This window comes from Ascaphus truei, chromosome 14 (genome assembly GCF_040206685.1).
Source record: "Ascaphus truei isolate aAscTru1 chromosome 14, aAscTru1.hap1, whole genome shotgun sequence".
Classification (NCBI taxonomy): Eukaryota; Metazoa; Chordata; class Amphibia; order Anura; family Ascaphidae; genus Ascaphus; species Ascaphus truei.
Window position 1 is genome coordinate 43,923,955 of NC_134496.1, and position 14,282 is coordinate 43,938,236.

Here is a 14,282-nt window from a genome sequence, read left to right on the forward strand (position 1 = left end):
ATATTCAAGGAAATAAAATGTATCATAAACACGCTCAGGACACTTCTGCTTTCCAGTAATTTTCTGGGACCACACAGTGACTTCTTTATAGAAATAGTGTAAAGGACTTTTTTTGCCACTGGGAGTAAAATCCCGCTGACTGCTCATTAGAGATTTTAATGTCATTTACTTGCTGCTCTTAGCCACCGCTGCTTGTAATTTATTTTCCCTGTATTGTTATTTTATAAAGCACTGTGTACACTTCAAAAATAAATGATACATAGGCCTATGTACATACAGGGCGCCCAACAGAAATCTTCGGGTCCAGTACCGAGGTAAGGGGCAGCTCTCCCATGATGCACTGAGGGTGTGGAGAAGGTATTGGAGGTGGGAGTGGGGTGTGTGGGGAGAAGGAATGGGCCTGGGGAAGATGGGGGAAGATGGTATTGACCTAGGGGAGGAGGGTGGTGTTGGTGGGGGGTGGGGGGGAGAGATGTATTGGGCCTGGGAAGATTTGGGAGAAGGAAGTATGAGATTGGGGGGATTGGTATAGGCCTGGGGTGGGAAGGGAAGACAGCAGCCAAGTGTGTAGGAGGGCGGCAGGAATACGTGGGCAGTGCCACGTGGGGCCTACCTGCAGGAAAACAAAATGGTGGATTCAATTTACCGCATCACACAGGCCAATAGGAAACTGCAACATCACGGACGATTTATATACCAGAAAATAACACTGGCACCTTTTACTAGTCAGTATCTAAGGAGCCAGGGGGTCCCTGGAGCTGAAAATAAGGCGGTTCCAATCTGGAAAAGAGGGGGAAGAGGGCCGGATTGCTGTTTTAAGTGGCTGAACTGCACAGGATTGCATGTGTTTGTTTACAAATACAGTGGGCTATTAAGGCCATTGACTGCACCTGTCCATGTCAATCCCTTGGGAAGATCAGGCAAAGAAGGGTGGGGAGCTGTGTTGGTCCTTACTTCCATGTAGTAAGACAGGAGGGAGAGAGAGTAGGGGGTATGGTAACTTTTATTGGACCAACAAGTAGTTGATGAGTTACAAGCTTTCCAACCTCTCAGGGTCCTTCATCATGTTACCGATGAAGGACCCTGAGAGGTTCAGAAGCTTGTAACTCATCAACTACGTGTTGGTCCAATAAAAAGTATCACACCCCCTACTCTCTCTCCCTCCTGTGTTGCTACATTGGGAAGTTCAGTCAAGGCATCTGAGGAGAACATTACAGTCAATAAGCCTATAAGGTATTAACCAATTGCAGCAGTGATCTGCCTGTATGTAAAAACAACCTTCAATAGTCTTAAGGGATAAGGGAATGGCTTGGAAATAAGACTGTGCATGAGGTGGATCCTTGAACACTGTATCTCCGCACTAAAGACGTCCAAGAGAGTCTTCTTTGCCAATGGCGGACCGCTGTTCAAGATGTGGCCAGCAGATACCCCAGAATTTAAAGCTCTTCACTCTTGTTCGCATAACGGAAGGGGAAATGGCATCATATCATTACTTTCTTGGAAGGTGCCTTAATCTAGAGTACACAGCAAGGAAATGTATGTACAATCATTCTTGTGCTTTCTATACCTATGTTTATTTAGACTGTGGTTGGAGATACAGTATACAGAAGATGCTTTCCACTTTATTTAATTTCAGAGGGGCGTGCGACACCCTCCACTAGCATGTCTGGCAGAGAAAGTGTTAACCGCACCGGTGCTGTGCTGATCAGCGACACGTGTCTGTGAACATTCCCCTAACACTGACGGGGTTAATAATGTCACAATGGTTTATACATCAACTGAATAATTATGGAGCCTTTATTTTGGCATTATTATATAAATATACAGTATGTATGTTACAGATAAAATCCAGGATTATTATTGACAGAAATACAGTAGCACACCTTGTGTACAATATTGTGCTTATCCTGTAACTGATACAGTTGATTCTGCACCATTGAATGGTTGGAAGGTAGCCTAACCCATATAGTGCCACACCTGCTTGCCATGCATTGCTTTTGATTGTGTTTTGCAGTCCGTTCAGGCACTTTAGTTAGTTATACTGTTTTGGATAACAATGAGATGAGAACTTGCAGACACTCGATGGGAAAGTCCATCTAGACTGACCTTGTATTAATAAACCCAGAAGTACCACCCGCTCGGACACTTAATAAGTGAACGGTAGTACTGGAGGTCGTATTATATCCTAACATTGTGTCCTACAGTAATTTTAGGGGATTCAAGTCAGTGGTGCTGGAAATAACAGGGCCAGAACAGTTATTTGACTTCCCAACTGGAAGGAGACTTTCCGAATGACGCAGTATGAAGATATCACCACCATACTATGTAACACTATGAGATACAGTATATATACTGTATTACATTACATGTAGCTGCTCAAACATCCGTTTGATGAATGAAAGAAGAGTCTGACATTGTTATACACTTAACCACACCTGGCAGTGCAGAAGGAGGTGACTAATACAGGCCAAACCAATAATACTTTAATAATACAAGCGAATCCATCTCATGGGACACATTTCATTAAACATTCTGCTACCTCTTGTTTTTGGCACCTATTTTGGAAATGTTTTGGTTTCCTTTCAGTGCATGTAGTGCAGAATAGAGACTTCCTGTCTTGGATTTAACTACAGTACTTCCTGTTTGACATGGTTGTTTTGTCTTATAGCACGTGCACGTTCTTACAGTTCTTGGTCCATGTAATCTGATCGCGCGTATAATATGTTTGCAAAGGTACCCAAGCCAAAGTGGTTTGGGAACTGTAGTGCTTTTAAAGTCATCAAAAATGAGTGTGCAGGAAAGCATAATACTGTACATGTGAAATAAGCAGACAAATATTATTTTACTGCAACATAAATGAATTGTTCCCTTTCCAAAAATAATTGAACTTATCCTGTGATAAAGAAGAGAATTTTAACTCTGTAAAAAATGGGTTGTGGTACTTGGTACCACTTGGAATCATTACACTTTATAATAATTGTGCCATGGGGCACTACTTTTTATTTACAACCCAGCAGCTCTGATTTAATTTTCTTTACATTTTCACTTCCTATTTCACGGAAAAGATACTTTCTTTTTTACAAAGAGGCTCTTTAAATTCCTGTTTTTAAAACGTCGACATTGCATATCTAGCCCATCTTCCCCCCCCTTAATCGCAGATCGGGTCCCCTAAGGTGTTCTGGGGTCTGGCTAGGTGTCTCTGTGTGGTGCATACCTGCTGGCAACAGGAGGACCTGAGTCTCCCGCGATGACATGGGGGATAACAGGAACAGGTTTCTGGGGTGGATGCCTTCATTCTGATTCAATGGTGCAGCGCCTCCATCTATAGTAAGCCCCAGGAATGCGGGTGGAATCCTTACCACAGAGATTCCCCACAGGGATGAGAGATTCCAGTCTCACACAAGAATTATCTTTAACAGCAGCAGTCTCTTTATTCTCTTGGGCAGCAGCAGCAGCTGACAGGTACAGTTGATGCACAGTCCACTAACTGTTCTCCCTTGTGATGTCCCTGCCGCCACTCTGGACCAAAGTCATTCAGAGTGGGGCTAGCTCTTCCCTCACCCCCTAAGCAGGGTGAGAGGTATTTGGTTCCACCTCACTAACTGTAGCTAGATCAGCTCTACTCATGAGCTGATCTCTCCTCCTAACTCACTATCACTACTGTCAGACTGACAGAACACACACACACACTAAATATGAAGTGCACTGCTCTTTTATGATCTCAGCAGGCACCGCCCCTGTGTCTCTTGCTTTGACACAGGGTCAGGTGACCTACCTCCACCACTCAGGGCAAGTGCTTGAAGTGGGGGAAACCCATGATAACTCCTGGCAACCTACCCTTACCAGGGATTATACCAGGAGGAGGATAGAACTATAGCCCCATTTCTTACCAGGGCTACACAAAAAAAATCAAATACATTTGAAAATTGGGCCCAGGGGAATACTGTTTTTTTTTTAAACTGAAACCAGGGACAGTTCCATTGCTTTCTAAAGCCCCCAACTGCTGCATATTGTGCATAAAAATCAGGGCTGCTCCCGAAATGCTGGAAACTGTATTGGAAATAGAAAGAAAGGATAGAAGAGACAAGCAAGACAGCTGGAGGACTCTGTAGAAAACAATAGTAGTGTTTATGGAATATGAGATAGTACAGAGGTTCTCAACTCCAGTCCTCAAGACCAACAGGTCAGGTTTTTAGGATATCCCTACTTCAGCACAGATGGCTCAATCGAAGAGCCTGCTTCAGCACAGACAGCTCATTCAGTGACTCAGTCAAAGCCTGAGCCACTGATTGAGCTGCCTGTGCTGAATCAGGGAGGATCTCCTGAAAACCTGACCTGTTGGGGGGGGGGGAGGGGTCTTGATGACCCCCTGAGATAGTAGCATCTCTGTACACTGTAAGTACTCATGTCGGTCCATCGAAACATACAAGAAGCCTAACAGGAAAAAACAAATAAAACAAGCATGACATATCCTGGATGAATGGATAATGAACAGCTTCGCTGCCGAGCGCTGAAGGGGTTAATTGACATCAGACTATAATGCACTTCAGGCTCCTTCTGGCACTGAAGAGGTTAAGTGACTCGTGTAAAAGTGTAACTGTAACTGTTAGCTTTCTTTAAAAGTCCCTTTTGTGCGCTGAACCACTGAAATCTCAGCTTCAGCCTAATTCTGCCCAGATTCCCTGATGTAACGACACTGCGGCAGTGTGTCTCAGTCAAACTCTTGATGTGATTTGCTGCACATTAGTTTCTTTGCTGCCTGGCCCCCCGTGCCATTTAAACCTCGTTCTTCTCTGCGGAGAGAAGTGCTTTTTTCATCTCAGCCCGTTGCGGTCTCTCGGGCCACAGAAGCAGCCCAGCCAGAGACAAGGGGGGATATGTATACATTTCCTGGACAATCCTTTTTGTTCATTTTTAAAGGCGGCAGAAAGCCGGGACTGTCCGGTAACTGAATGCAGGCGGATAATGAAGCACAGTTGAAAACCTCCGTGCAAACAGGTCGGTGATGAGTAGCTGTTGCCTGAATTGTTTCGTCTTACAGGGTATGTCGGCTCTGCCGCTGTGGCGTGGCACATAGGAAAAAATGTAGGAAGTGTTTGGCAGTCATTGAAGGGACACCGCAGAGTCTAGGAAACGGTTTATCTTATTTTTTTCCACAACTGAGGAAGAAAAACAGACGGTATAAAATCAGTAGGGGAAGTTTGCAGTGAGTAAAACGTATGCAGTCGGGCTGGGGCAGGGAACATTTTTCAGCCTACCTCAGCTGTTCATTTTTTTGCAATTTTAGATGCATGTTAGTTATCACAAATCAGGGGGTTGTTGTAATTACAGGCTGTGTCCAAATCCTGCGAGAGATGCCTCTCTTGCAGCGAAAGCTGTGTTAAATTAGGGGTTGTGTTATCCTTTAGTAGTGAGATTAGAACAGAGGGTGGGCAACCCCCAGTCCTCAAGGGCCACCAACAGGTCAGGTTTTCAGGATATCCCTGCTTCAGCACAGGTGGCTCAGTCTTTGACTGTGCTGAAGCAGGGATGTCCTGAAAACATGCCCTGTTGGTAGCCCTTGAGGACTGGAGTTGCCCAGCCCTGGGTTATATGGAGGGAGTGGGGGAGGGGTCACTTCCCTTGCTTACTATAACTTTGGGGTCTTTGAGTGAATTGCACATCTTTTTTCCCCCCTAAGTCAGGTAACACTGCCAGGTCTGAGCTAGACACTTAGATACCTAAACAGTGCTCTTCCATTTGGCCCAGATGATGGAATAAAGTTGATAAAAGTCTGTTGATTAAATTAGAGACTTCCTTATGTACAGCTCACATATTAGAGAGAAAGGGCGGAACACTGCATTTTCTGCCTCATTTTGCAGCACAGAGCCAATGGGAGCACCTTCAATCTTACCACTATAACAGCTGCACTTTAATGCTAGCACAGTAAAAAAAAAAAACAGGTTTTGCCTTTTTCTCTGGGTCATCGGAAAAATAGCAGTCTCTGTATTGCTTGTATTCTTTTTATAATAAACTCCACCCTTTAGCGTCCCAGTTCCAAGTGCTCTGAGTGTGAAAAAGCTTGAAATGAGAAAATAATGTGCGTATGCATCTTAAACATCTCCATATACAAGTGTCTGTTTCTACACTGAGGGGTGAATGAGAAATGTAAATTTTTTGCCACTTTTCTCTTGTCGGTGCTCTGTGCGGGATTCTCACTGCGGATGTCTCAAAATAACCACAATGTGCATTGTTCGGGGGAAAACCAGCCAAACATTTGTTACAGTAAAAAGCAAATAATAATACCACTTGTGGGCACATTCACATCTCAGACAGATCTGCAACCCTGCCTTTCCCCATTATCTCAGCCAGCCAGGGATTCTGGGTAATGACATGCAAATGAGCATGCAAATGCTTCAAATCCATTTTAACATAGACCCCTATAAGCATGCTCCTTCCGTATTCCACAGCTTTTTAGCACAGCCTGTGTTAAAGAAGAGTAGAGCCAGTAAACCTACTCACAGACAGCTTTTTCGAACTTTTGGTTCTCATCAGTGTGAGTCTGGTTATACTGGCTTTGCAATTTGGAGCTGGGATAGGTTTAAAGAAGAAAATAAATTGAAAAAACAAAACAAAAACGTTTATAGTAAAGGAAATGTACACTGCACGGCATTTCTTTCAGTGCATGAAGCTGTTTAAGTGGAAAAGAAATGAAATGGAAAGAATGACCCGAAGAATTCAGGTCCCACAGCAAGTAACTCTTAACCGAAGAATTTTCCCAGCTGGCATGCGGAAGAAACAGAAATCATGGGACAAGTTGAATGTAACGGAGCGTCACCGTGCTGCTCTCTGCAAGAGACATCTGTAGGTTTGTGCTCAGTACGTGGGCTGATATGCAATGAGAATGTGTGTACTGAGTATCAGGGTACGACATGCCAAGGTTCAGGCACATTGGACAGCATCATTTGCAAAGGATTGACCCTAATATCCAATATGCCGGTCACGTTAAATATGATACTGTCCTGTTGGTTAATGCTACAGGATTTAGGGAACATTGAGTGTCTATGTCCTACACCCCTGTTTGATTTTTTACAATTGCACTTCTGAATTTCTAGGGGATTATTTACTCAATCTCTCCTGGCTGTAAAACTGGGACATAGGAAATGCACGAGGATTATCAAAAGAGAAACCCCATGTTCCTTTTTAAATAAATATGGCGCTGTGTTTTACACTCATTTTGACCCCGTTTTGTTGCCTGTTATGTGAACTAGGCTCTCCTCTGCTTTTGGCCTGAGGACAATAGACCAATGTCCTGGTAAAAAATGTATAACCGTTTACTTTTGTTAATGTTACTCACTTGTAAGACAGCAAGAAGGAGCGGCTCAGCGAGTAAAGACACTGACTGTAAACAATGACACGGAGTTTGAATTAGGGGGATCTGGTTCTATTCCTGGTGTCGGCACCTTGTGACCTTGGGCAAGTCACTTTATCTCCCTGTGCCTCAGGCACCAAAACATAGATTGTTAGGTCCACAGGGCAGGGCCTGTGTCTGTAACAATCCTATGTGTTGCGCAGCCCATGTGGTATGTTGGTAAGGCTGCGGCCCCGCTCCCTGCGCTGCACGTGCGCCTGCAAGGCAGGCGGCGCGTGCAGCCGAGTCCCCCCCGGTCTGCAGAGAGCTGCAGGGGGAAAAACAGGTGGGGAGGGCGTGACGGGGGAGTGGCAGGCGTGGCTGTGACGTCACCCGGCAGGTTCGCCCTCATTGGCTGAACCGCCGGGGGGGCGTGGCCTAGCGCTCCGTCGCGACTCCTGCTCTCAGGCCTTAGGCTGAAAAGTATCATACTGTACACAAAAATACTTCCATTTCTCCAAAGCTTATTTTTTGAAGAAGAAATAAAATGTAAAATAGTTTGAATCTGCATGCCGTTTAATGCTGCATAGTGGCACTGCCTCTGCAATGGACGTGCGGCTTATTGTATTGCTGCTTGTTTAGTTAGGTCGGTAGCCTGCAACACATACTTCCTGTGTATTTGGTTTATAAAGCCTCGGGCTCATGAACTCTGTGTGCTGGGCCCTTCCCTCAGTGTAATCTAATTTATAACAAAATGGCTTTTTTTCGAATAATTGGCAAAGGAAATACACTGATTCTATTTCCAGCCGACCCGCATCTTGCTACAGTTGGCTGTTCTGATTCTGTTTTCTGTTTCATCGGGAATCTAATGATCTAATCTCCTCGTTATGATGCGTGGCATGTAGCCAGTGATAGCTTCTTTCAGGTGTATGTTCATTTGAGTTGTTATAAAATAAGGATACACTGATGTAGACAGACTTACCGTCCTCGGTGTCGAGAACAAACGCGTCTTCGGCGCCCAGGACTGCGCCCGCTGCGATGGACCGGCTCTTGTTGCTTAAAAAAAGGAAACAGTTGGGGGGGTACTTTCCTATTCCTAATATACTGACCATTGTGTCTGGAGATTTCTCTCTATATTTGTAATATTCTTCTAGCCTTTTTTTTTTTTACAAGGAAAAATGGAGTTTGTAAGTTTCTTAAAGTGCCAGTCGAGAGACGAGACGCTGACGGTAAAACAGCACTGCCTCCCATTGGAGATAAGAAGACAGATATGTGCTGCATTCTTACCTTTCTTAACCCATTGGCTGCCAGAGAGTCCTGCAACGCATTGCCACTTCCACTCTGTGCATCTCTACAATAGCATGTTTCTACCCTCAGTCACAGCCGTAGGAAGGGCAGCTGCCTGCAAATATAGCCTTAGTTGGGGCACTACATTCAAATTCAGGGCCCACTAAATTCTGGACAGTTGTCAACTATAAGTAGCATAGTACTGGAGGAGCTCCCAATGCAATGTGACATAACACACTGTCTACCCTCAACCATGTCCCATCTCTCTCTCTCCAAAGCTACTTTTGATTTCTTCTCTGGGTACTGAAAAGAAGACTCCCACCCTCTTCCTTTCTCCCTCTACAACCTCTACTCTCAACCCTATTCTTTCACATCTTTTCCCCCCACTTCTGCTCCCTCTTCACCACATTCATTCCTCTTCAACCTCTCTTTCAGTACTGACTTGTTTCCTTCAATAAGTAAGCATGCCTCTGTCACACCCATACCAAAGAAGCCCCGTCTCGACCCAATCTCACTTTCTAAGTACCGCCCAATCACCCGTTCCCATTTGCTCCCAAACTACTTGAAGTCATCTTTATACCTGCATTATACACTCCCTACTCCCTCATTCATACACCTCAATCTGAATTCCATCCTAATCACTCCGCAGAGACTGCTCTAACAAAAGTTGCCAAAGATCTCATGGCACAACCACAGGGACAGTTTTGCTTACTAGACCTCTCTGATGCCTTTGAAACTGTTGAACATTCTCTCCTCCTCCATACTCGCCGTTCCATTGTCCTTGTGGCACCGTCCTCTCGGTTCTCTACCTATCTGACCACTCCTTCAGTATTTCATTTGTTGGCACCTCCTCTTCTCCTCTCCCACTCAATGTTCGTGTTACCCATGGCTCTATTTTTTTTTTTTTCCTTTAACACCACGTCCTTTTGTAAACTAATACTGTAGTTTGGCTTGCCCTACGAACTCTTCACAGAGGATGCCCAAATCTACCTGTCTTCTACTGAACTCTCACCCTCTCTCCAGATTGTGTTACTAATTGTCTTTCTGCTATCTTCTCCTGGATGTCCCACCGTTACCTCAAACTCTACATGTCCAAAACAAAACTAATCATTTTGCCTCCCTCTAATTCTAACCCCATACCTGACTTCTCCCTAACAATGGATAACTCCACTGTCCTCCCGATACCACACGCCAGATATTTAATGTCATACTTGATTCCTCCCTCCTCTTTATACTACACATCTAGTACCTCACCAATTCCTGCCGCTTGCATCTTTGAAAGATTGCTAAATTACACTCTTTCCTCACCATGCGATTCACCAACATTTGAATTCATGCCGAATAGACCTGCTCCGAACCAGCCTTCCCCTCTTCCAACCCTTCCAGTCCATCCGAAATGCTGCTGCCAGGCTCATCTACATCTCCAACCATTCCACGTCTGCTGCTTCACTGCGCAACTCCCTGCACTGGGTAGCCATACGCAGCATAATCAAACTCACGGTTCTGGTTCTCACCCCAACTGTGGAACTCATTGACCCATTCCAGCAGACTGTCCCCTGCCATTCACACTTTGAAAAGTTTCCTCAAAACCCACCTCTTTAAAAAGGCCTACCTATCCCCCCTCCTGACAAGCCTACGGTTAATACCAGGCTGAGTGGGACTGTACCCCCACCTATCCTTGTGTTGTCACGCTCCAAATCCTTTTAGATTGTAAGCTTCTCGGAGCAGGGACCTCATTTTGACCTATTGTTTCATTATGTGTTCACTCAGTATTCTTAATGTAGTAACTTCCATCTATTTGAAGGAGCAGTGGAGAGTGCAAAATTTCAGGTCCCATCTGGACCTTCCATCCACCTGGTGGATGTAAATATATGGAAGTTACTGCAGTAAGAATACTGTGAGCAGAGCTGCACTTTGTATCTCCTATTGAGGATTTGTGTTTCCGATAATGTTTTTGTGTATTTGTGTTGGCCACACATACAGACTTGGCCACACTGAAGCTTTGTCCCCATTTTTTTTCTGTATTTGGTGCCATATAGATACAATATAATAATAGTAATAAAAATGAGCCCCTCCAGTGACTGAATGGGTTAACGTTTTCAGCGCTAGCCACCCAGTAAAGAAGTATTCATCCAAATAGTGAAAGAGAATGGGGTCAGCTAGAAACAAATAAAACCAGAACGGAGAAAGGGGAAGAAAGTTCAAGAGTATAAGTTTGTAACAAAGAAATCCCAGTGTAACTCTATGGGTTTGGGCCTCACACAGCTGTGAGTCCTGGCAGTTTCCCTGCCACACACTAATGCCTTTCACTGCAGCACTTAAACCTTCTGACATTGGCTTGTAGGGCAATTAGCATGAGCTCATACGAAGAGTCGAATCGCATCTCTGCGTTTGTGTCTTTCACTAAACATCGGCACTTAGCTCCATTTCAGGCTGAGTTTTGTTAAACAGTTGTATTTTTTTTTTTTTTTAAGGATTCCTCTATATGATGAGAATATGGTGCAAAAAGATAGAAGTAGAATAAAAGCTAAAAATGTATTATTTCATCTACTATCTGTATCTGTTTTATAACCTTGAAATGGTAAGCGATGTTCACTTTTTTCTCGTGTGTGTATAAGCTCAAACAGACAGGACACTCACAAGAAATGTCATTCGAAATGCCTGGATGCCATGGCACTACCAGGACATTTTTAAACGCCAAAACGTCTATTAAAATAATATCAATGTTTTGGTTTTTCTCCAGAACCTTTTTCTTGACGAGAACCGAAACAAAGCTAAACCCTCAAAAAGGTGGCAAAATCATTTTATTAATACAGCTAGTGCACTCAGATTTATGGTAGTCATATTGCGTGCAAATTATTTATAGGCAATAGATAATGCGGTGGCCAACTCCAGTCCTCAAGGGCCACCAACAGGTCAGGTTTTAAGGATATCCCTGCTTCAGCACAGATGACTCAATACGTCCCTGCTTCAGCACAGCTGGCTCAATCAGAGACTGAGCCACTGATTGAGCCACAGGTGCTGAAGCAGGGATATCCTTAAAACCTGACCTGTTGGTGGCCCTTGAGGACTGGCGTTGGCCGCCCCTGGGCTATAGGCTTATTCTTTCATAGATGAGGTTCTGCTGTACGGGGCAGTACTGAGGACACACAAGGAAGAGACCTGCGAGGTTTGGAAAGCTCTGCACCCTATCATTTCATCTACAAAGAACCTACAGGGCGGTCCATTAAAAGGGATAACAAGGTACAACAAATATGTACATGCATGGGACAGACGTGAACACAGCAGCTAAAAAGTAGACACATCTTCAGACCCGTGAGAATTCTGAGAACTCAGCAGATAAAGGGACTAACAGTGAGGAAAGGGAGGAAGATATTAGGGAGCTTGTAGCTGGGACTTTTTTCCCCGATCATGAGACGCTATGATTTGTTGCTGAAATAAAGGCAATCATGTGAAATCATCTGAGCTTCCCCTCTGCAGCCTTTCCTTTGTGCCTCTTTACTGCTGAGACTTCTGTAATTTACCAGTTTTTTCCCCCCGTTACTTCGCAGATGAAATCATGCAGCAGGAGATCAGACCGCTGCTTGCTGTGGATATCATAGAACAACTTCACAAGCAGTTTGCTACCTTGTCAGGTAAGGTTTATATCTGGGGTTTTTTTTAATGCATTTTAAAGACTTAAAGCTGCAGTTCAGGCTCCCGTTTTTTTTTTTTTTTAGTTTTTTTTTTTTAACTTCAATAGTTTCATGTGGGCAATCTCTACTTACCTAAAAAAAAAACTGCATAGCTGCCGGTCAATTCGTTCTCCGTCTATTGATCGGCAAAGTTTGGCGACATCTTTAAATATGGGGAATGTAAATCGTTGCTATAGGAACAAGCATGCTTGTTGAAATAGAATACAAGAAAATTGGTCTTTCAAAGTTGTTTTTTTTAAAACAGAAAATGCTAAAAGTATTTTTTCTTACTACACAACTGATTTATTAAAAAACAAAACCACACATGCAGGATATTGCCTGAACTGCAGCTTTAAAACATTCTAAATGTGACTGCAGTAAAGGAAAACGCACTTTGACCCAACTGACTCGGTGCTGCTATTTTCATATCTGTCCAATGACTTTATCTTTTAAGGATGGTGTGGTCCAGTGGTTTTAACTCGTATATCCCTTAGCACTCTGTAATCTGTAGGTCTGTTATTCAAATTGACAAGACCAAAAGTACAAACGCTTATGGGAATGCCTGGACTGAACTTGGGTATGTGTGTATTTTGAAACATTTGAAAGGTAAATGGACACTGATACACAATACAACACAATACAACACAACACAACACAACGAGGCTGGAAAGGATTGCTGAAAATAGCTGGGTAATTCAAGTGAATTAAAAGAAATTATGTCATTCAATTAGCAGAAGCTGCTATGTGAGTGGCAGCAAGCTTTGAAACAACATTCCAATGTATTTGTAATATACTCTAATGTACTCCTGCAATGTATTTGTAATATACTCTAATGTACGTCTGCAATGTATGTGTAATATAATGTACGAAGAGAAAAAAGGGGGAGCAAAGGATTAGAAGAGATTGACCTATATTACCAGTACTGAGATGACTTAATGGAGTATCTAGCTGTTTAATAAAGGTGTGATGATGAATTGACAATTGTTTGTAGTCAAATACTCACACGGCCCTGTGTGAGCACATATGTATAAAGGTATCTTGCTTCTGACAGCTTCTTCTTAACCCAAGTGGCTGGTTAAATTCGGATGGGAATGGAGGGGGGGGGTTAAAATATTAGTAATCATAAATTACTTACACGGCCATGTGTAAGCTCAATCCTTTGAGAGGTTACTATGAGGTGCCTCTAGTGGACCCTTCCGTGGTAATTCCCGTGGCACAGTGTGTTCAGCTGCTGGCGGGCAGGGTGTTGGATGGGGGTTCCCCTTCCCTCACCCGTTCCAATCTTCCCCCCCTCCCCGGTTCAGGAAACGGGGATGTGTGGGGTGAGATGATAGCAGGGGGTCAGTGACAATCTTTGGTCAAAATAGAAGTTTATTAAACATATAAATGGAAAAAACACTCACAAAATGATGTTAAAAAACCCCGTGGCACTCCTGTCGGCGTGGTAGCAGGTCGCCTTCCAGCTGCTCTATCTTCCGCGTCCGGGTTCAGAAGTGATGGGAGCTTCTGACGCAGCTGTGACTGCAGTCTGCTTCCACTGGCTACGGAGGCCTCCAATGTTCAGAAAGATGTGGCGAATTAGAGCAACGCGTTTCGCCATTCAGGACGGCTTCCTCAGGCTCAAAATGTGTGGTGGTGGGGGTCTTCTTAACTTATATAGACCCACAATCATAAATATTAGTTAAACATGGTTACTTAATTGCTACCTTCATTAAAGGGATATACCCTCTTGTAGTTTGTGGTGTCTAATTTATGTGCAGGGTGGCTGCAGTAGATTATAGAAAACATTATGAATGGAGACTTGCTTACTTGATCCAATATAGTAATATGATTCAACAATGGTTATAAGTGAAATTAATAAAAACATAAATACTCTTAAAAGCATCCTAACAATCACTAAAATATATAATATATATGTCTAATCTATTCTCTAAATGAAATTCTAATACATTCTTCTTTCACAAGTTATAATTCGAATGCGTTACAAACTT

The 14,282-nt window shown here is 43.6% G+C and overlaps 1 protein-coding gene across 9 annotated transcripts in view; it reads left to right on the top strand.

Annotated features, from left to right (window-relative positions):
- MCF2L2 (MCF.2 cell line derived transforming sequence-like 2) overlaps nt 1–14,282 on the top strand; it is a 229,713-nt gene that overhangs the window by 19,394 nt on the left and 196,037 nt on the right. For 2 of the 9 annotated variants that reach the window (XM_075570677.1, XM_075570683.1), the window contains exons 1-2: nt 1,276–1,536; nt 12,169–12,252. In XM_075570677.1, coding sequence (XP_075426792.1) covers nt 1,392–1,536; nt 12,169–12,252 — 229 coding nt within the window. In that variant the 5' untranslated portion in view covers nt 1,276–1,391. Of the gene's footprint in view, nt 1–1,274; nt 1,537–4,385; nt 4,999–12,168; nt 12,253–14,282 lie in introns of those variants that run through there. The other 7 variants (XM_075570680.1, XM_075570684.1, XM_075570686.1 and 4 more) reach the window with 5 other exon arrangements.